General features: G+C 39.7%; 3 protein-coding genes and 2 long non-coding RNA genes across 5 annotated transcripts; all 5 read left to right on the forward strand.

Annotated features, from left to right (window-relative positions):
• The first annotated feature begins 2,405 nt into the window (after positions 1-2,405).
• LOC114518302 (collagen alpha-1(IX) chain-like) lies at positions 2,406-4,776 on the forward strand. Its single transcript, XM_028538276.1, has 3 exons — positions 2,406-2,599; positions 3,251-3,829; positions 4,111-4,776. The coding sequence occupies exons 2-3, from the start codon at positions 3,272-3,274 to the stop codon at positions 4,528-4,530; spliced, it is 978 nt and encodes a 325-aa protein (XP_028394077.1). The 5' UTR covers positions 2,406-2,599; positions 3,251-3,271; the 3' UTR covers positions 4,531-4,776.
• Positions 4,777-4,925: 149 nt separating this feature from the next.
• LOC114518261 lies at positions 4,926-7,493 on the forward strand. Its single transcript, XR_003686466.1, has 3 exons — positions 4,926-5,701; positions 5,837-6,117; positions 6,778-7,493. It is a non-coding gene; the product is annotated as an uncharacterized LOC114518261 (long non-coding RNA).
• Positions 7,494-7,793: 300 nt separating this feature from the next.
• On the forward strand, positions 7,794-10,016 carry LOC114518329. The gene is made up of 3 exons (XM_028538305.1): positions 7,794-7,914; positions 8,321-8,589; positions 9,069-10,016. Exons 2-3 carry the CDS (start codon positions 8,362-8,364, stop codon positions 9,300-9,302), a joined length of 462 nt encoding a protein of 153 aa, XP_028394106.1. The 5' UTR covers positions 7,794-7,914; positions 8,321-8,361; the 3' UTR covers positions 9,303-10,016.
• A 96-nt stretch (positions 10,017-10,112) lies between these two features.
• Positions 10,113-11,818, forward strand: LOC114518435. Its single transcript, XR_003686484.1, has 6 exons — positions 10,113-10,343; positions 10,517-10,669; positions 10,791-10,958; positions 11,079-11,222; positions 11,405-11,463; positions 11,703-11,818. It is a non-coding gene; the product is annotated as an uncharacterized LOC114518435 (long non-coding RNA).
• A 7,441-nt stretch (positions 11,819-19,259) lies between these two features.
• On the forward strand, positions 19,260-21,009 carry LOC114518432. The gene is made up of 3 exons (XM_028538423.1): positions 19,260-19,465; positions 19,818-20,096; positions 20,476-21,009. The coding sequence occupies exons 1-3, from the start codon at positions 19,298-19,300 to the stop codon at positions 20,662-20,664; spliced, it is 636 nt and encodes a 211-aa protein (XP_028394224.1). The 5' UTR covers positions 19,260-19,297; the 3' UTR covers positions 20,665-21,009.
• The last annotated feature ends 31 nt before the right edge of the window (positions 21,010-21,040 follow it).

Here is a 21,040-nt window from a genome sequence, read left to right on the forward strand (position 1 = left end):
TTAGATCATCACTGCTGAATTGACCAGTAAGTTCTCCCTACTTCACGAAAGTCCTCCTGACCTTCTCCTTGCGCTCTCCACTATTCTCTCTCGTAACGCTGGGAAGATAATTAGGGTAATTTAGATCAGTGACTCTGTATGTTACTAAATATCTAAGCATTTTTTTATCTGTCATTTTTATCTAAACATTTTTATAGTGTATTACACATACTTAGATAGTTTTATCGTTGTAATTGTGTGTGTGTTTTAAGAATAGTTTTAGAATGATTCAGTGCAATTACTGCACTAAGAGTTCTCATAAACATATACTCATTGGCTTTCCGCCTTCTTTAGCAAATTAACTACCAAACATGCGAGGTTATTTTGTCTTGTGTTTTGTATTGGCAATGGTGTTCCATATTCAAATCCTGGGAGGGAAAATCGGAAAGAAAGGACCAAGAGGTCCTCGTCCTAGTCGACTAAAATATTGTAAAGTAAGCAAGAAAATCACGGCATTTCTGAAGCTAATTCGCTCCGGAAAAGATGGAGCACCACCGCGGCGTAAACAAAAAGGCGAAACTGGATTTAAAGGTAGACGGATTGGTTATAAGGTGGGTAACAACCATGAATAAGTCATCTGGACAGAGTCCATGACTCCATGGGCTCTCTTTTCGCAGTAAAAGTCTGTGTCCTTTGGTGAAACTGCTGGCAAAACGTTAGCTGTTTATACCTTCTCTTTTACAAGGGTTCAAACTGGATATTCAACTGTTACCACGTGGGTGCTAATTTCCAGGCGAAGAGGTTCGAACAGCCAGTGTACGAGTGTTGTGAGGAATGTCACTGGCCAAAATTTGCTCTCTGTTGGAAGCAGTTTAAAGCCAATCCCGTCCTGGCGCAGATCAGGTGTAACAGTAAAGCAATGCGGTGTATTTCAAAGTGCATATGCGATTTTGGTTTAGGTGGACGGCCTGGTCCCAAAGGCGGACAGCCTGGTCCCAAAGGCGGACGGCCCGGCCCCCCTGGACCTCGGCCGAAATGTCAGGTCAAGCGCAAGAGAATTGGGGGCTCATACTGTCTGGAACGGTCCTGTATCCGTGTGTAGTTGCAACCGCTGTTCATAAACTCCGTAGCTACATAAACTGAACAGTACTGACAATTATAAGCCGGCTTTAGTATGTGAGTGATGCAGTTTATACTCTCTTTACAACTCGGGTTTTACAATCCCATCAGTAATAATAAAACAAGGAAATTCAAGAAAATGAATTTGTATTAATTATATAGGACTAACGTTAAGACAGCGAATATAAATTGGCAAATATTGGTTCGGTTTGTGTGTATAACTCAGTTCAAACACTCGTGCAGCGAATGTCATTTAATCAGTGTAATTCACTGTTATAAGACTGTGTACCTTTACGTTCGAGTGCCCCGCCGTGCACGGACGAAGCTACCCCTTGAAAATCTAGCTTCAAAACGAAGCGTATGTTCTCCCCGTGACACAGTGGGAAACAAAATGGAAAACAGTCTTCAATCGCTTGGAAACAGACAGAATTTGGCTACAATCCCTATTTTAAAATCTGGCTGTCTTGATATATTTAGAATCGAAAAGATTGAACATCTTTTTTTGAAGGATTACCATCGCATTGATTGATTTGTTTCCTTTGTTGTTGTTTTATCGACGTTTTTTTCGACGTAGTCTCATTAATGCTTTACGTGGTTCGATCTCGTCAAGAGGTCTGTTCATTTGTTAATGACGTTCCAGCATTTTCTTTGGATATTTTTGTTCATAGGAATATTAATACGTCCAAAAGCAATCTACGTTGTCTGAAATTCTAGATCTTCCTTTTTGATGAACAACAACAAATAGCAATAAAACACGAAAACATATGATATTCATTGGGAAAACATTCTTCTTTTAGGCCAATCACTGGATTAACTATGCGATATATTTATGTCATATTTTTGCTTAGCCAGCGTTCAGGCAGGCTCTCCTGGTTACCATGGATCTCCTGGCTCTCCTGCTTCTCGTAATTCCCCCAGTCCAACAACTATCCCAAATTGTTCATTGAGCCCAGAGATCACAACGTTTTTGGAGATATTTCGTAACGGACATCCCGGCGAAAATGGTAATCAGGAACACATTTTCCCCATAGGATAGACGCTGGAAATACGACTGCCTGCACGCATTACTGCCCGAATTACATACACGGGGTCCAGGGAAGCTCTCCCTTAGTGATATATCTTTGGAGATATCCTGCCCGTCCCCCCCCCCTCACAACAATAATATATAGTAGTTTCAAAAAACCTATAGCTGTGCTTTGGCGAGGCCTCCAATCATACCTACCTACGCTCATATTTTTTTTATAATTCTCATCTTTCTGCACAGCACTTAATTAGCATTCACTCAACAGCAAAGTTATTAGGACCAAAAACAATCCAATTTGTCGAAATTCTAGATCTTCCTGTTCGATGAACAACGCAATAAAACTCGTTTGCCAAATCATTTCGAAGTCAGCAGAAAATCAACCATCGCAAGGAATTGTTCTTAAAAGAAATCGACACAGCTGTGAGTTAGGAAGCCAGTGAGTTCAATTCCTGTGAAGGAAAAAGTTTGAATTTTTAGGTAAGCTAAAACAGGACAAACATATGTCAATCGGCATATCATCTTGCTGTTTCTTAATATTCAGTCTCATATGCTATAATATCTACAATTTCTTAGTCTCTCGATGTTATCTTAAATAAACTCTTTCAAGAAAAGACGCTGTCTGGCAGGAGGTTCAAAATAAATGAAAGTTTCTATAGCGGCGTCCATGACTGATAAGAATTTGTCATAAAAAGCACCTTCGTGAATCTTGTATTGTGTTTACATTCCGTGCATGTGAGATATAAGATGGGATCTTCTACCTTAAAATGGTTCCTTTTTACATATAACCAGGGAGCAGCGTACATGGCAGCGTCTTCAGACAACTTACTTAGCATCAAATGTGGTATAACAACTGCCTAAAATAGACAAAACACTTCTCGACGTTTCGTCAATTTTAGGCAGTTGTTATACCACATTTAATGCTAAATTCCTTTTGATATATATGCATGTGTATTTTTGAAACCATGACAGATTACCAGGCTTTATGGTATCAAGTAATCCGCTTTATACCTTGCCGTAGGATGTTAGTTTATCTACAATGTACAGTTTAGTAAATAATGATGATGTATTCAGTGAGGTTATCTTCATTATTGAGTACATCTATTCAATCGGAATTTTTTCTTATTTTAGGCGAGTCACGCGGGATTAACTATGCGATGTATTTATGTCTTGTGTTTTGGGCTGGCCGTGATCAACGCTCAGCCCGGACCTCCTGGACCTCCGGGTCCCCCTGGACCTCCGGGTCCTCCTGGCCCTCCTGGTCGTCCCGGTAGCTCTGCTAAACGTGGTTCCCCGGGTGGCTCTGGTAAACGTGGTTCCCCTGGTACCTCTGGAAAACGTGGTTCCCCTGGTTCACCTGGTAAACCTGGTCCCCCTGGTTCACCTGGTAAACGTGGTCCCCCTGGCCAACCTGGTGGTCGTGGCCGCCGTAGTCTTCTTGGTCCCCTTGGTCCCCCTGGCCCCCCTGGTATTTCTGTACATCGTGGTCCTCGCGGTCCCCCTGGTGTTCGTGGTCCCCCTGGTGTTCGTGGTCCCCCTGGTGTTCGTGGTCCCCCTGGTATTTCTGTACGTCGTGGTCCTCGCGGTCCCCCTGGTCCATTTATCATCCCATATTGTCCATTGAGCGACGAGATCACAAAATTTTTGAAGATATTTCGTAACAGACAATTCAGAATAAAAGGAAAGGCTGGTAGAGAAAAGCGATCTAAGGTGCGTACGTCTACAAACTAGGACCATTTTTTATATTAGGCTGCAATTTTGGGAGCCGGATTGATGACATGATTATCTTTTCCCTATGAGAAACTTAACTTTCCCGATATATTAAAATCCGTGTGCATACAAAATCCCTCTATCAAAATAGCATGCTCTCTTTTAAGTTTATTTTATGAAGTAGTTACGTTTTTCGCCAAAGCGTGCTTCTGATTGCCCAGAACGCTATCGCCTTTTTGCTTTTTGAAATTATCAAATTCACTAGCCTTCTTTTTTCACAGGGTAGCCGCCTCAGTGGTAGACGCTGGAGTTACGACTGCCTGCACGCGGGTTACAATTTCGCGGAAGGAATTTTCGAGTTGCCTAAATATGAATGCTGCAAGGAATGCGAATGGCCCAAATTTTCTGTTTGCATGGGTAGATACTTAAGATCTGGATCAAGCTTCGCGAGGGCAAGATGCAACAGCGAGGCTTTACGATGTATTACAATGTGCATGTGTACGAAAGGAGAGGGAAAAGGTTCAGGTTCTGGGCGGCGGGGACGGCCAGGGCCCCCTGGACAGCCAGGGCCCGTTGGACGTCCTGGACCCCCTGGACGGCCAGGACCCCAGCCACGTCCTTCTGGGTCACGAAAATGTGAAGTGAAACGCAAAAGTATTGGAACGTCGTACTGTCTCGAACGGTCATGTATCAAGGTGTAGGGTGTGTTGCTTTATCCGTCAAGTATGAATGATAGTAGACGTTTGTGAATCGTTATTCAGACTTAAACGTAACTAAAAGATTCTCAAGTAAGGCTTGTGTTGTAGACAACAGTGTATGTTAAATCTTTTCTACTAAGAATTTAGTGCTACGAGGATATAAAGAACGTGAATACTTCACGTCTAAGGAGTCATGTAGATTATATATCTTCTTAAATCATATCATTAAATACACTTTAACGTTTTAAATTTTTTATCAATACGATGAGATTAGAAAGACTGAAAGATAACTAATTTGAGTCAGGCCTGTTAGAGGAGGGCGAACAAACGGGCCCGTAGCTGGTCTCCGTTTCAGGGGGGGGTGCTTGGGGCACTGCTAAAAAAATTTCCAGAGGAGTTGCCAGGGGAAATGTCAAGTCAAGCGCAAGGGGATGGGCTTGTCCTGTCTACGTACATGCAACGGTCTCATTTTATGTATATCTCTGCTTTTCTCGGAAAATTGTTCATTCCAGAAATCATGTAGTTTCTGATGATGCAATCCTGTTAAGAAGGTAATAGTTATCATTACCAGCTGATGGAATGTGATATAGTGTGTTTGCAGTCAATGAGTACGAGACTTACGAAGGAAAACCGAAATCCGGTTATCGGAAGCGACAAACTAGCAAACTAGCTTAGTTCACATTTTATGCCTCAATTTTCTTGGTCAAGATTTCTCAAGAATGACAATCCCTATATGCTAAATTGAAACCAGGCTTAATTCATTCTGCTTAAAACTATTAACGATAAACGTATCTAGCGGACGCTAGGCCTAGAGGGTGTATAAAATAAAGTAGCCCTACTTGCGTTGTTCATCGAACAGGAAGTAGGCCTATGGCTATGGTTTAGGCATTTTACGTCAGGCCAGATAGTCATATCCCAGTATATACGTCAAGTAAATTAACATTTCAAAATCAGTCAGTCACACTGGGCGGAAAATATGAATCGTGCTTGCATGCACGCATTTACGTACTACGAAGATCATTTAGTTGCCAAATCGCTATTTATCAGAGCTATTAATCGCTTGGGTAAGCTCATTTGAATCAGATTGCCAATATCTCAACCGACACAGTATGATAATCGCCATTTCAAACGGTTGCTTGATTGTTGTTGGTACTGAAGAGATCCGTATATCAAAGTATGTATTATTGCATGCAGTATAAGCGAGTTCATCCCAAAACAATCTAATTTATCTAAACGAAATATTTTATGCATTTCTATAAGCGATTTTTAACTGTATGATTATTTTTCATTTCTATTTTTGATGTTTTAGAAAACTGGTGAAAAGCGGAAAACTCGGATTTGATCCACTGACAAAGAAAACAAAATGACTAAGCTCATGACTATCTTCTTCGTCTTCGTTATTTCCATCATGGTCGATGCTTGGCGGGTTCCATTCAAATTTCCATCTCCAAGATTTAGCTTTCCGCGCCGACCAACGCGTCCACCAACAAAAGCGACAACCAAACCACCAGCATTCAACCCTGTGAAGGATTCTCGATACTGTGATGAGTCTCAGATAAAAATATCCTCTCAGGAAGAAAGAGACGTGCAGTAAGTAAACTTAGAGGTCCTTCATATATCAGCACCCGAGAATGAATTAAACTGGATTGATTCCTGATTACTATAGATGAGAGTGAGTTAAACTTCCAATCGATCATAACTGTTACCTGTTCATCCTACAAACTCAGCGAATTGTCAGGAGAGCTAGGTTCTACAACAACTTTTTGCACTGACGAGACCGAACTTTCTCACTGTTTTACCTCAGGCGTTTTATCGCGAGATTTCAACCGCCACATGGAGAGGGAAAGCGTTTCAAAACAGGAAAACAAATATGAATACGACTCATGCATGCATTCACAGACAAAAAGATCTCTTTATGTTCATTTGAAACACAAATAAATCATATATACATTGCTAAGGTTACTTCAACTAACAAACACTCTTACAATCAAAGCATCTGTATAAACCATTTGATAGATGCAGTTTTGCATAAAAACCGACTTGGTCGTAAATTGAGCGTGTCGTCAGCTCTCGCCAGGTCCTTTTGCAAAACGTAAAACATTGTCCTGCTAATTCATCCTTTTTCTGTCAGTGAACGGTATTCCTCCACTAGCTTTGTTTGTCTATCCGGCCTCCGGCTACGGTTCCTGTCCCTGTTTTACAAAACCATGTGTCTCGGCTCATGAACTTTAATTTTAAACATTTTCTCAGGTTTCCACGTGGCCCTACCATTGTGCATATCCTAGTATCATAAAGTACAAGGGAGTTTATCAGTTCATGGTCGATATCTACTCCTGTTGTCAAAAATGTGATTTTCCAGGCTACACCTCGTGTATTAGCAGGCATGGTTCCCCTGATTGGCGTTGTCCGAGCGATGGTGCCCAATGCCTTTTTCGCTGTATCAAGACCTATGGCCCAGAAACCACGATTATATCTCCCGGTGGCGGAGGCTTTAAAGGATTCGGTTCGGGAACTCAAGGTGGCGGAAAGATGAATAAGGTTCCTAAGAAGTTAAAATGTGAAAAAGTGGAGAAACTTTCTAATGGCAAGACTTGCATAAGACGCTTGTGCGTCCCATTGAGATTGTGAACGCTCTAGTGAACATGCAAAAATTTATTGTTTTCCACCAGCAAGTGTAGGTTTGCTTACAGTTTCGAAACTTACTATATTTTATGTATAAATGAACACTTGCATGAAGGCTTGGTGTCATTGCATTGTCGTGATTCTAAAACTTATACATGTAACCCACTTGAACGTACTTCTATAATTTTTCACAAACAGGGCTGCTCTGCTACGTAAAATGTGCTGAATTTTCTTTTAAAGTAGTGTAGGTTATATTAGTTTGAATAAAATTGGTGCATAGAACCAAAAACTTTACATTATCGTAATGATTATCACGAAAAACCATTAAAGAGCAGTTCAGAACAGTGCATTGATTTGTATGATTATTTCGTCTTTGAAGCGATGAAACGATTACCACTCATCCCCAAATGACCATGATGGATTCTCGATATTGTAACGAATCTGAAATAGTAAAGATTTTCTCAGGAGGGAAAGAGGGGATATTAACCAACGGTTAACCCATGGTCCGTTTCACATCGCTTCACATCCTCCCCACTTGATGTGCAACGGCAGAACCGAGCCGGAAGCAATAAATTCAAATAGACGAATGACCGTTTACAACTGAACTGACCCACGCTATATATATTGAACTTCCGTCGTAAAGGGTTATCATTCCTGTGCAAAGAGCCAGCTTTCAGGAACGTCCTGTGATTGCAAGTCTAGGACCTAAATTGTACATTTTTAGATCACTGGAGAAGGTGAAACTCTTAAACAAACGATTTGCCAGTAAGTACTTGTCGAGGCCCGAGGGAATTATCTTGCCATTCAGGTATTGTTCAAAAAAAGGAATAATTACTGCAAATTTTATAATGCTATCATGAGCATCAGCTGATGAGAAAATGTAGACTGTTCGGTGGCTAGGGTGTGGTGGTGACTTAAGGATGAATTAAACTCAACAGTTTTTTTACAGCGGTATTTATATATTGCCCTGAATAATCTGTTCAAGTGTTTATAAGAAGAGATGCAAATTTTTCAAGATTTTCAAAAAGGTCCTATAGCTAATGATAACACAGAACTACAGTATATGAGTATACTCAGGATGATTATCGTTCCATCTGTAATACTGCCACTGCCAGTGACTCCATACTGGCTGACTCAACTAAATAAATCAACCTGTTTTTGTCAATTTAAGAAATCCTATCAAAAGCAAACTGTGCAACTGACTTGATCAGGATGAGGATCATTATGACGTCAGTGTCGTTACTTATCATTGTTTTCACCACTGTGACTGATGCCTTTATCAATTGGGAATCAATGCTACCTGAGCCAATGCAGCCAATGTTTGAACCAGCCCGTCCTCCCACAAAGCCACCACCAACTGCATTCATTCCTGTGAAAGATTCCCGATATTGTGATGAATCTGAGTTAACGAAGATTTTCTCAAAACGAGAACGACGTGCGGTGAGTTGATGAAATCCTCAGGACTGAGAATTGGCGGTTCACTGATAACAATTTATTGCTGATATCTTCATTATCAGTAGCCTCATAACTGATAAATGCCAATTAGTTCTAAATTATTTCTTATTGTAACAGAATATGTCCAATGCGATAATTTGAAATTTTAGTGTTTTGATATTCCTTTGGTGTTTCGAAACAATCTTTGTTGGTTTTTAACGTCAAAATAGTCATGATTATCGAAAGGAAACCCAGTATAAACTACGGAACGGCTTAGTTTGCTAAAATATTTTGATATTTCTGATTTTATGGCCGCTCGATTCGCCGGGTCAAGTAGGGCCTAAATTCCGGGCCTTTCAAGATAAATTTACCCTTGAAATGTGATCCACCGCAAGTTATTTACGACCTACGCAAAAAGGAGACTTTTCACTTGTAAACGGTTTAATATTCGTACGGTTTCTTTACTCTTCCTATATCTTTTCCAGGCATCATTGTGGCCATTCAATTGTCTTTATGCCGGTATCGTATTCTACCAAGGAAAATATCAGTTCATGCGTGACATTTACAAATGTTGCGAGAAGTGTGATTTTCCAACTTACACAGCTTGTATAAAGAATCATGGCTCATCTAAGTGGCGATGCCCAAGTGATGGCGTAGTGGCGTACACTGTGTTCTCGACTGCGTCAAGAAGCATGGACCAGGAACTATCACAGTTATAGAGAAACCAGGTCCAGGTGGCGATTTTGAAGTCGATACGACCGAAGGAGAAATTGAAACTGGCGGTGAAGGAAGAGTTATTGAGGTGCCAAAAATATTGGAATGCGAGAGAATGGAGAGACTTACGAACGGAAAGACTTGTATAAGGAGATTATGCGTTCCACTGAAGTCATGAGCGAGTAACAATAATTCAATGACTTTGAGAAAGAGGCACTATAGCTATAATCTTTTGTTATTGTGTAAACTTTCTTTTACACTATTACTGTGGTATAAAAAATTAGTATAGACTTAATGAGCGATCCTTCATTTATGGATATATGTATAATTTACGTTGACTCCGTGTTTTCCAAACATTTATACTCCGTGTTTCCCATGTTTTTGGCAGACTACGTGTTTTCCATAACTTTTGACTCCATGTTTTCCAATATTATTACGTCAGACTCCGTAATTTTGACTTCGGGACTCCGGCTCCGAAACTCCGGCTCCGAAACTCCGGCTCCGAAACTCCGGCTCCGAAACTCCGACTCCGTGTTATGCAAGTTGTGATGTGGCAACGTTGAATCAAAGCTAGATATTTATTTCACCCGCTCCTCGTGCTGCAAAATAAAGTCATCCTATTGGCTGAACACTCCCGGCCTGACAGCTCAACATTGCTTCTGATTTGACGAGCATAGTAATTTGAATAATATGATTAATTCTTTCCTTTCATTTCTGATGTCCAGGCTCAGGAGAAGAGAATTAATCATATTATTTAAATTACTATGAACATCCAATCAGAAGCGTTGTTGAGCTGTCAGGTCGGGAGTGTTCATCCAATAGGAGGCTTTATTTTGCAGACACGAGGAGCGGGTGAAATGAATATGTGCTTTTGATTCCAGTTTGAGACATCACTTCAGCGCTAGTCTTCGAAGAATAAAGATGAGTCTCCTCCATGCTAAGAAAATTTCAACAGAAATTTCTATCAGATTGCTATCGTCTTCAGCAGAAGAGAAGTTTAATAGAAGTTTACTATCTCTGACAGACTGTCGTTGGTGTAATACCAGGTAATATGCCTTTCCCTTTGCGTGTTTTATCAGCTTGCTTCATCGTGAGCTTTTAGGCTGAAGTTCCACGTGTCTTTAGTTCACGTCTTGTAATGCCTTTCTCGTAGTGTTCTTGTTAAGTTCCGCTTTAAACTTGTATAACACTAACGTTGCTTTTTATTCTTTTCATGCAGAATTTTGACGAATTAAAGCGAAGTTAAACGATGAAATTTGTGAACAACAGATTGACGACCGATGAATGGTGGCTGAACTGGCTCAAGATAACTCGCCTTTGAAGAGAAAGCACGTCCAGGCTTTTTCTGGGGAATATTGATGACATAAGAAAGGTAATATACGCTAAATCTGACTGTTGAGCCGCTAACCTTCCCTCTAACCTCACGCAAATTACGTTTGAATTGAGTTCTAAAGACCTCAGCAGTGAACTAATGGTGCCTTTTATTCTTCCAGGTGGAGTTTGAGAGCTTAAAACCAAACTGAATGTGAGTGAAGTGGGCAAGAAGTCCGTTACGTAGCTGAAATTGCCCGAGACGACTCTCATTTGACTCAAGATAACTCGCCTTTAAAGAGAAAGCACGTCTACGCATTTTCTTGGGACTTGTTGATGATATGAGAAAGGTAAAGCGCTAAATCGTAATGTAGCGAGCCGCTAACCTTTGCTCCAATCGCAAGCAATTACCTTTGAATTAAGTTATAAAGACCAAACCAGTAAACTAACATTGCCTTTTGTTCTTCCAGGTGAGGTTTAAAAGCTAAAACCAAATCGAATACAGAAATGAGCTGGGATAGAAAACCCATTGATGAAATTCCCCGAGATGACTCGCATTTAAAGAGACAGCAAGTCCAAAGCTGCTCTTCAACACTTGTTGCTAAAATGAACAGGTAATTTTGGGTCTATTTTATTCAAAATAGGATAAGAAAACTCGAAACGCTTGATCAGGCATCATGCGTTCTCTCAACTGAATAGTCACCGCACGTTTTCTCCCGATATTTGAGCTCCCTTCCTCGAAGGTAAATCCTTCAAATCGCTGTCTATTACAAGCATTCCTTTGGTTTTATTGCAGGTAGGGATTTAGCGGGTCAAGCCATTTGAAACGACAACAAAACCTGTTCATAATAAAACGTGAGTATTAAGCAATTAAACATTTTTAGATAAACCGAACAATAGGGAGTTTATGATTCAGGTCAAGAACGACAACGGCCGCATGCATGATAATTGAATATGAATATTAATAATGGCAAGAAAGGAAATATTTGAAATCCCAGAGGGGTTTTATAGATGTTGTTGTTTCTACAATCCCGATTTTACGCGTGTTTCTCAATAAAAGAAATAGTTTGCTTATTTCTGTAATCTTTTTTCAGGTTGATGAGTAACAGCCAAAACGACGGCAAATCCACGCCTATAATGTAGGGCAACCTCGACGGCAAATCTACGCCTAATGTAGGCAACCTCGACAGCAAATCTACGCCTAATGTAGGCAACCTCGACGGCAAATCTACGCCTAATGTAGGCAACCTCGACGGCAAATCTACGCCTAATGTAGGCAACCTCGACGGCAAATCTACGCCTAATGTAGGCAACCTCGACGGCAAATCTACGCCTAATGTAGGCAACCTCGACGGCAAATCTACGCCTAATGTAGGCAACCTCGACGGCAAATCTACGCCTAATGTAGGCAACCTCGACGGCAAATCTACGCCTAATGTAGGCAACCTCGACGGCACTCTACGCCTAATGTAGGCAACCTCGACGGCACTCTACGCCTAATGTAGGCAACCTCGACGCCAAATCTACGCCTAATGTAGGCAACTTCGACGGCACTCTACGCCTAATGTAGGCAACCTCGACGGCACTCTACGCCTAATGTAGGCAACCTCGACGGCACTCTACGCCTAATGTAGGCAACCTCGACGGCACTCTACGCCTAATGTAGGCAACCTCGACGCCAAATCTACGCCAAAACTACGCCAAATCGACGCCAAACAGCAACGCATCAGCGATGCCCGAGCATCGACAGGTTAGAGTAGCCTGGTGGTCAAAAAATGTGCATGCAGGGGTTAGTCTGTGCATGATTAACTTAACGAAGTTAACTAATTTAGTTAACGAACTTAAGTTATAAATAAAGTTTTAAATTCAGTTAACTAAGTTCTGGCCACCAGGAACATAGCTAATGCATGATGCATGTGAGAAAACGTTTCTTAAATTCGGTTAAATATTTGAATCGGTTTTGCGCTTAGGACTGCTCGCTTGTGCTTAGCGCTGCGCTAAAGTTTAGGTTGATAATTTGTTTGTTATATAAAAATTGAAAACATATCACAACTGTTATATATACCCATATTTCACTTAAGAAATGTCTAAAAAGCCATGCACACTAACACAAACCATAGCCACAAATGGCAGACATAATCCCGTAGGTTCTTTCCTCTTTCTCTATCTTGTCCTGATTGAAATCATCTTCGGCTCTTGAAATCCGGTCAATTGCGGCTTTCGGAATTAATCATCTTCGGCTCTTGAAATCCGGTCAATTGCGGCTTTCAGAATTAACATTGTAAAATGATAACTATACAGGGTCACTATTCGGTCTGGTTGTAAACTATTATTTGTATGGAAATACGTTTTTGATTTCTCAGCAAACATTGTAAATATACGATTATATCTTGCCTTACTATATTTTGTAATTGAACATATAATATTGTGTATGTATTTATGAACAGAACATTATTTATATCAAAATATGAACAGATACAAAACATCATGCACTATACCATATTAATCACGTAGCTGCACATAAAATAGACACGCACACGAGTAAATACATTGATGCAAACCATGGCCTATATAATGGCTTCTAGTTTATATTTCTCTTATCTCTTGCATTCACTTAAGGCTACAGTTAATATATATTCAAGCCAGAAACATTGATTTTACGGCATGTCTTATACTGTCTTGCTATTCTGAAATACATGAATTTATGCAATCAAAGTTAACACACACATGCTCTCAATTAATGAATTTGAATTTACTTGAAGAAAATAAGGAATGGGGGGGGGGTGCATGCTGTTATCTTAAAACGATATATATGCCTTATTTCTACTATAGTTAAAAACCAATTACGAGACAAACATTGGCAGTGGCATTGTAACTTTATTATTTTTCCAAGGTCTCTGTGAGATTTCCAATCATTTAGCTTCGTCGAGCAGTGCTTATGAAAAGTAAGGCGCCACTTTTTGTCTGTACTGTTTGACTTTGCTATGTGGTTCGAAGTGTTAGCAGGTATCTTGGGATATCTAATAACGTTGCAGTGTTATTTTCATTGCTGTTTCTACAAGAGCAGCTTGCTTTGGCTATATGCCTTAGCTCTAAAAGTTTTTTAACCAGATTTTGAAAGAAAAAAAAATGTACTCCTGTGGCTGTTTCTATAAGAGCAGCTTGCTTTGGCTATATGCCTTGGCTTTGAAAGTATTAGTTCAGTTTCTCTGAAAAAAAAATTGTACCCTTGGTGCTGTTTCTATAAGGGCAGCTTGCTTTGGGAATGATATCCCCCTTGCATGGTTCAAAAAATGTTGACTGAATTTTTTGAAAAAAAGAATATTTACACTTGATGCTGCACTTGGTTTCGACAGTTTGTTGCTTTGGCTATATGCCTCAGCCTCAAAAATATAAAGTCAATTTTTTGTGGTATTTTTTTCCAAACTTTGTTTCTACAAGGGCAGCATGCTCTGGCTATATGCCTCAGCTCTGAAATGTGCAATGAAGTTTTCAAGGACAATTGTGTATGCTTTCATGCTGTTTCTATAAGGGCTCATGAAATATCTTCAAGTTAACTCGATCCTTGAAATATGTGTGCACAGTTTGACAGCTTAAAACGAAACTATTAGGAACACTGCCTATGATTTGTCAGCAGAATAATTTTAGTTTTTGGACGAACGTAACTTTAATCTAAGCGCTCTGAACTCAGGCATTTTTATGTTTTACTATAGTAGTTCGTCGATCTCATAAGATTTATTCAGCTCTCTACCAGAGTTAGTGGGTTAAGTCTATAATAGAACAAAAAAAATACACGATAACTCATAACTTAGAAACACTTATACTCACATTAATGCATGTTTTACTGATCAGTCTTAAACATTACTCAAACACAATAGCACACTGTAAAAAGACATGAACAATTTATACTTTACAATTTATACAAATTAGCATTTAACCTGCACTGTTCTATAAATTTAATATTCAATATTGATGTACTTATGTATAAAGAAAACACACACGCTTTGTAATACATGTTTAGTGAAGTATTATTAAAAATAGGACCAAAATTTTCCGTCTCCTCTCTCTTGATTTCAATAGCTTTAACACACACACACACTTTGTTGTAATACATGACTTTGTTTTAATAAAATCTCAAACTTGTGTACTTTGTGTTTAATTCCGGCTTTCGGTGAGGGTTTTTCTCCAGGCACTCTGGTTTCCCTCGTAAAAAAACAGTGTCCGTGTGTTTCGGAACCGTGTTTACGGTTGGTTTTCCATACGAATTAAAATTGAACTTCTCACGAGTAACATTGCATGAAAGCTAAACATTTCTGTTGACAATTCATATCCGCATAATTGGTATGTCTCGTTATACTCGATAAAAAGTTTAGAATATTTTCGCAACCCAGTAGACTTAAATGTCTGACGTAAACGCCCTCAGAATAGAAAACATAATGGTCTAATGGAAGCTGACTTGTACACACGGTTACTGGGTTCAATTCCCGGAACACTGTTCTTTGTCGCGATGAACTTCATGTTCTTCAATTAAAGCATGCAAAGCTTCGTCTTTAGACTATAATTTCACTTGACCAATTGTTGATGAGCACTTTACTGATTTTGAAAGACGTGATACAGCCAAATTGAAATGCAATACTTCATCCTGGTGCTTATAAAAGAACGACCACATTCGCTAGATACGTGACTTTAAACGTGGAATATGTGTTCAGACAGTGTTCTTCAAGACTTCAAGATGTTCTCTTAATCACCACCTCATCCGTATCATTTGGCAAATTCTCAAGATTAAGACGAGATAGTTAAACATGAGAACGAAGAGACAATCCGATTGGCTATAAAGTGATGCTGAAGATTCCTTACCGACAAAATCCTTACGGCTCCTGCACCTACTGTGAAGGGGCTTCCTTGTAGAACCAGCGCCTGATGCACTGAGATTAAATTTTAACTTTATTAAAACAATATTCTTTTTAGTCCGTTTTCGTCAGATCAAATTTTGTCTTTATTTATGTTGTCAACTATGACCGCAGGAAAACTGGACGGTAATGGTGATTATTTAAACTGATGATATTTGTACTGGTATATGGCATCTTATTTTCTTATGTTCACGATCTCCGTTGCTATCATGCTAGTCTTCCTGGACGAAATCTGTCATGCAGCCCAAGTTAATTCTGAAGAGTATAGGATATCATGGTACAATAACACAGACCTTTCAACACAACATGCAGTGTTTTATTTGTGTAAGATAAGTTCGAGACGTGAGAAGTGTTTGTGGACATAGTATAAGGGACTCCGGGACTCCGGCACCGGAGCTCCGACTCCGTGTTATCCATGTTACCCTTTCAGCGTATCCGCCCCCTGCAGCCTGCTAACCAACATATGACGCCATTTCACACTGTCAATGTCTCTGTCATCATTGTTCGGGTTATACGGACGGGCTTTAAAATCGATATCCTTAGTTTAGAGAAACTTGGAGGAAATACTTCAGGGAATTAAACAGCGATTAACACTGAGCTATTTTAACCTAAATCTAAAATTTCAACTGTGCCCAAGAAAACTTTGAATATGCCTCGCGCGGTTCGTAATTCAGCCCGGTGTAAGGCTCCTGTCCACACGAGCGTCGTTTTTGAGCGTTATCAAAATCGTTTTTGTCTATTTCATGACGGCCTTGTCCACACGATCCAATTATCCAAAGAAAAATATGCTTAGAATGTCAAACACCTGGGTCAGTAGAGGTGATATTCCACTATATGGTTGAAATATAAGAAAGGAAGCTTAGACACTTCAGCGTTTTCCTCGAAACGGGGCCAGATTTTGACGTTATCATCGTAAAGGGAGTGGATATTTTTACGTAAACGGATTATGTAGGAAGTTCATAACAGCACGACTTCTACAGTTCGCGTGAGGGGGGGAGGGGCGAGGGTGGTCAAAGTTTGAGTTTGCCCTGCTGCATGAAGAGTACGTTAATGACAAACTTTTGTAAAGGTAATGGTAATTATAGCCATATGCGTTACCATCCTAACGCCATTTTACACAAAAACGTCATAAAAACAGTTAATCACTTATCACCTGATGCCGTTCTCTTCATTGAAATATGATAAACTGCCCACAGCGCTAAGAAGGAAACGAATATTATATTTCACCGGATTCAAATCTAAGCAGATTTATCGTCATTATAAAGAGCTAACATTTCACCTTTTAAACGGTCTTATCAGAAAGAAAAAGGAAACAGGAACTCAGCATTACAAGTGTATAAAAAGCTACTGCCGAGGTGTCGAGAGGCATTAAAGCTTTCTTGTAATAACTGCTCCGAGATAATGGCGAAGATATTTCAACTAGTTTATCTTTGTATGTTCGTTGCTTGGCTTTGCGAATGTTCTACCGGGCTTTGGTCAAATCCGCTTCGACGGTGGTGTAACAGAAGAATTTTTCGTCGGTTCAGACACAGACTATGTAGGAAGCCAGTAATACCAGGAATACCTGCGACGATGAAGCCGAATACATTACCTCCGACAACTTCCCGGCCTCTTCGTGTATATAACCCGCCCAAAACTCATTCCTCAGGCCTGCCGTTTTGTACGACTAGGGACATAAATGCAATACTTAACCCGACTGGAACACGAACGAAACGCACGGTAAGAATTGTTATTAAATAAAATCAGGTTGAATTGAACAACAAGCTTTGTAACTCGTTACAAAAGCCCTTTGTTTGCTTGAGTTTTGCCTAGTGTGGGATATACACCGTAACACATGCATGAACATGCGATATTTTGTGTGTGTATGCTATTAAAAACCATGGCAACACAATGCAGAACCAACGCCTGGCAACTTAATCCAAATGGCGAGTGCCATTTCAAATACACCATTGACACACAATAGCACAATTCAATACTTTTTACAATAATACTTTTATGTCGCGCTATCAGATTTGTAAACTAGTTTTTAAGGGTATTAAAAACACTGTTTTGTTTTGCCCACATATATATTGCAGACCTCCTGGCCTTTCGACTGCCAGTTCGCAAGTATTTTGCAACGCTCTGGGACTTATCAGTTCGTTTTCCCAATCTACGATTGTTGTTCAAAATGCAGCTTCCCAACCTTCACCACTTGCGTGGCCAACAGTCAAGGAAAAAACGTTCCCAGCTGGAAGTGTCCAAGCGACGGTCTTCATTGCATCGTGGGCTGTGTGAACAAACATCACCCTGATAAAATAACAAGCATTTCATCTTCATCCAAGCAATCAAGCATTCTCAAACCTGTCTTAAAACCAGATAAGACCAGCACCACTCAGATAAAACCAGTCAAACCTGTATTGAACAAGTGTGAGAAGCTCGATGTCGAAAAGGGTCGAAAATGTGTTAGAAAGTTGTGTGTAACTCTGGATTTTAAGCCATGAAAAGCTTAATTTTTTTAGGATTTGAACGAAAGCATGCAAAAGTGAAGCCTGATTAATAAGGCTTAACATACTCAGAATGACGATCTGATCGCGTGGTGATGATTGAAATCATTGAATACGTAGAATTTTTAAGTTGCCTTAAGTTCTCAACATAAAAAATAAAAATAATAAATCATGAATATGGACAGAATGGATGAGATTTATACTTGAATGTAAGACTCTTGAATGAAATATAGAAGGGTTGAAGATAAATAGTTTCTGGTTTGAAAACAATGAGTGGGGGAAAGTGTCTACGGGAACAAGTTGGGTGTCTTCCTAATTTTTCTCTCTCAAAGAAATTCGTCAAGTGGCGAACGGGATTAACTCGTGACTAGATTGTCTTGATGCAAATATATCACGCTAGGGAAGTTCAAACATGATAGCGTTGTGTGAAAGACGAGAGACAAAGAAATCTTTAAATCCCAGCTAACATAGCGTTCTATGAAAGCTCATCAATCTTAGTCATCTGACACATTATCACAACCTGTAGTCATACTCTCATGAAACCTTCATTCAAAACTCGAATACATCAAGTCTAGTGATTTATCGTGCATTTTTTCTTCGCTGAATAAGATACAAACTGCTTGGGGTGTTTTTCATTTAGAGAACGTCAGCACAGGTGGCTTAATACTTCAAAAATGTATGTGACAAATTGACAATGAAATAAGCGACTCAAACGGTGCAGTAACTGTAAGCATTACACAAAGTGGTTTTGATAGGGCGGCGATGTTTGGCCATTACCACGCACTATATATATAAAGTAATATATTTTATTTATAGAACTGTAATTCGAGTAGATTGGAGTTTCCGAAACTATAATGAACTTTAGTTCTACTTGCAACAATACTGTCATAGTGATTATTGATCAGTTTATATAACATAAAAACTGTTCTAACTTCTAAGTTCAATAGGGTTCAGTGTCTTGTTGTGTCTGAGAACCAAAGAGTAAACAGTCCGAGCTGGGAAATCAGTCTAACAACTTCATGAAAATATATAGGGCATTAAACTCAAGAGAACGCATGCAGGCAGCGCTGCAGGTATAACATATCTGGTTTCGATATTTACGCACTTCGAAACATAACAGGATGCTTAACTTTGGCTATAATCGGCTATGCGCCACGACTTTGATCTATGATGTACCCACACGCTTTTGTCCACCCCCATGTGTAATGCATTATCCTCCCTATATATATACCTATGCACATACCCCATTCCATGCTCGGCAAAAGCTCCATATGTGCTGCCTACTGCAAGTATAACATGGTTCTCAAGAGGAAAATTTTAATCCTAGCAATTTGTTGCTTGGCTGTGGTCGACATTGTCACGGCCCATCTGAATTGGCCTTTGTGCAAACAGCAGTCAGATCTTCCTAACCAATTTAACGGCATTTTAGAGGGAAACTCAAACAATGCGGTAGCTAAAAGGGAGGTAAGGCAAACGTTATGTCTTCCTATGCGCTGTACTTTGTATGTTGTTTGCAGAGTATTTCATAAAGATCTGATTAAAGCTAAGACGAATAAATGGATAAATATCCACGCGAGAATTTATTCGCTTGTTGAAATTCACTTGTCGTAAGCAGATGTTATTCAAACGTCGTTTTTATTGGTACAGTGAGAATTGTAAGCGAGTTGGCAACAGCTTTGTAATCGTTACAAAGAGCTAAGGTTGTCACTTTTAATAATTTTTTTGTCGATACCGAAACTGCGTATTGGTCAACAGTACATACAGATTAGATAAATAAATCCATCGATTATTTGTGTATTACTATTTATTATAACAGGTAAGCTGGCCATTGAGTTGTCTGCATGCGTCGATCATCAAGGATGAGAACGGCGAGTCATTCTTTTCTTTTAACGTATACTCATGCTGTGCCCTTTGCGATTTTCCCAAATTTTCTCTGTGTACATTGGCCGGTCTTCCTGATTGGCTGTGTGGAAGCGAGGCGTATGAATGCGTCTTCAGTTGCCGTGACGAAGAAAGTGCGTTGGAGGCTATGTACAAGTCAAGTGATTCGGGATCCCGAGGGAAGCGTACATTAGAAGGAATTAGCGAAAACGAGGTAGACCAAAAATGAAGAATAAATCATATATTGTCATAATCAGAACAAGGAGACCATGTTTTTGTCCATTTTGACCATGCCTTTCTTTTCTAACTGTGGTGCAAACGAGAGGTGCGGCGCACCTAAATGAGTGGGAGGTTAATTAATCTCTTTTTGAGTCACCTGGTTACCGTCACATTGCAAAAGCAGCTTAAATTATTTCCCCCACGCCTCGGGGTAATTACCCCTCCTCCTCTCGACTCCTATGAAACAACCCTAAGCCTAACGGCCTAACCCTAAATAATTGTATTGTTTCATATCAAACGCATCTCTGTCTCATTTTAAAAAACCTAGGCACGACCGTTTCATAAATTTTGACAGAGATTACCTATGCCTTTAGGTGAGACAAATGAAACTTAGGTTGCGTCATTTGCGAACTGATAATCAGTGCTACAAAAAGAAATGCCAAGGAAATGAATGCTGCCTGATGAAAACGTGTGTTTCAATAAAGAAACTCACAAAACAACTTCGCAAGAAAAGACGAGGCCGGGGGAACCGCAGCCGAAGAAAAACGAGGAAAACAAAATGAGCTTCTTAAGCCTTTCATCATCAGGTTTTAGTTGGGAAAACTAAAGTCTACATGCCTTTCATTGCACCAACGTGTAGCGTGTTCCTTTGTTCTCCTAGACGCAACTAAACACTTCGGTAAAAAGTGCACTATCTTACGCAACAATACTTGTCAAATAAGCCTGACAATATACATGCAGTAGCTATCTAGTCACGGTATTGTTGTAAATAATATCAAGGTTTTGAAATCAAATTATTACGGTAGACAATGGATAATTATCATATGGTAACTAGGCACGGATCAGTTTATATAATTCGTGTGAGAATTTGCTTTACAACACGTTTTTTTATTCAAATACAATAATTTTCGCACACAGATGGATTCTCTGCTTCTTGCA

Source organism: Dendronephthya gigantea, unplaced genomic scaffold (genome assembly GCF_004324835.1).
Source record: "Dendronephthya gigantea isolate DGI-Jeju-01 unplaced genomic scaffold, DenGig_1.0 000010F, whole genome shotgun sequence".
Classification (NCBI taxonomy): domain Eukaryota; kingdom Metazoa; phylum Cnidaria; class Anthozoa; order Malacalcyonacea; family Nephtheidae; genus Dendronephthya; species Dendronephthya gigantea.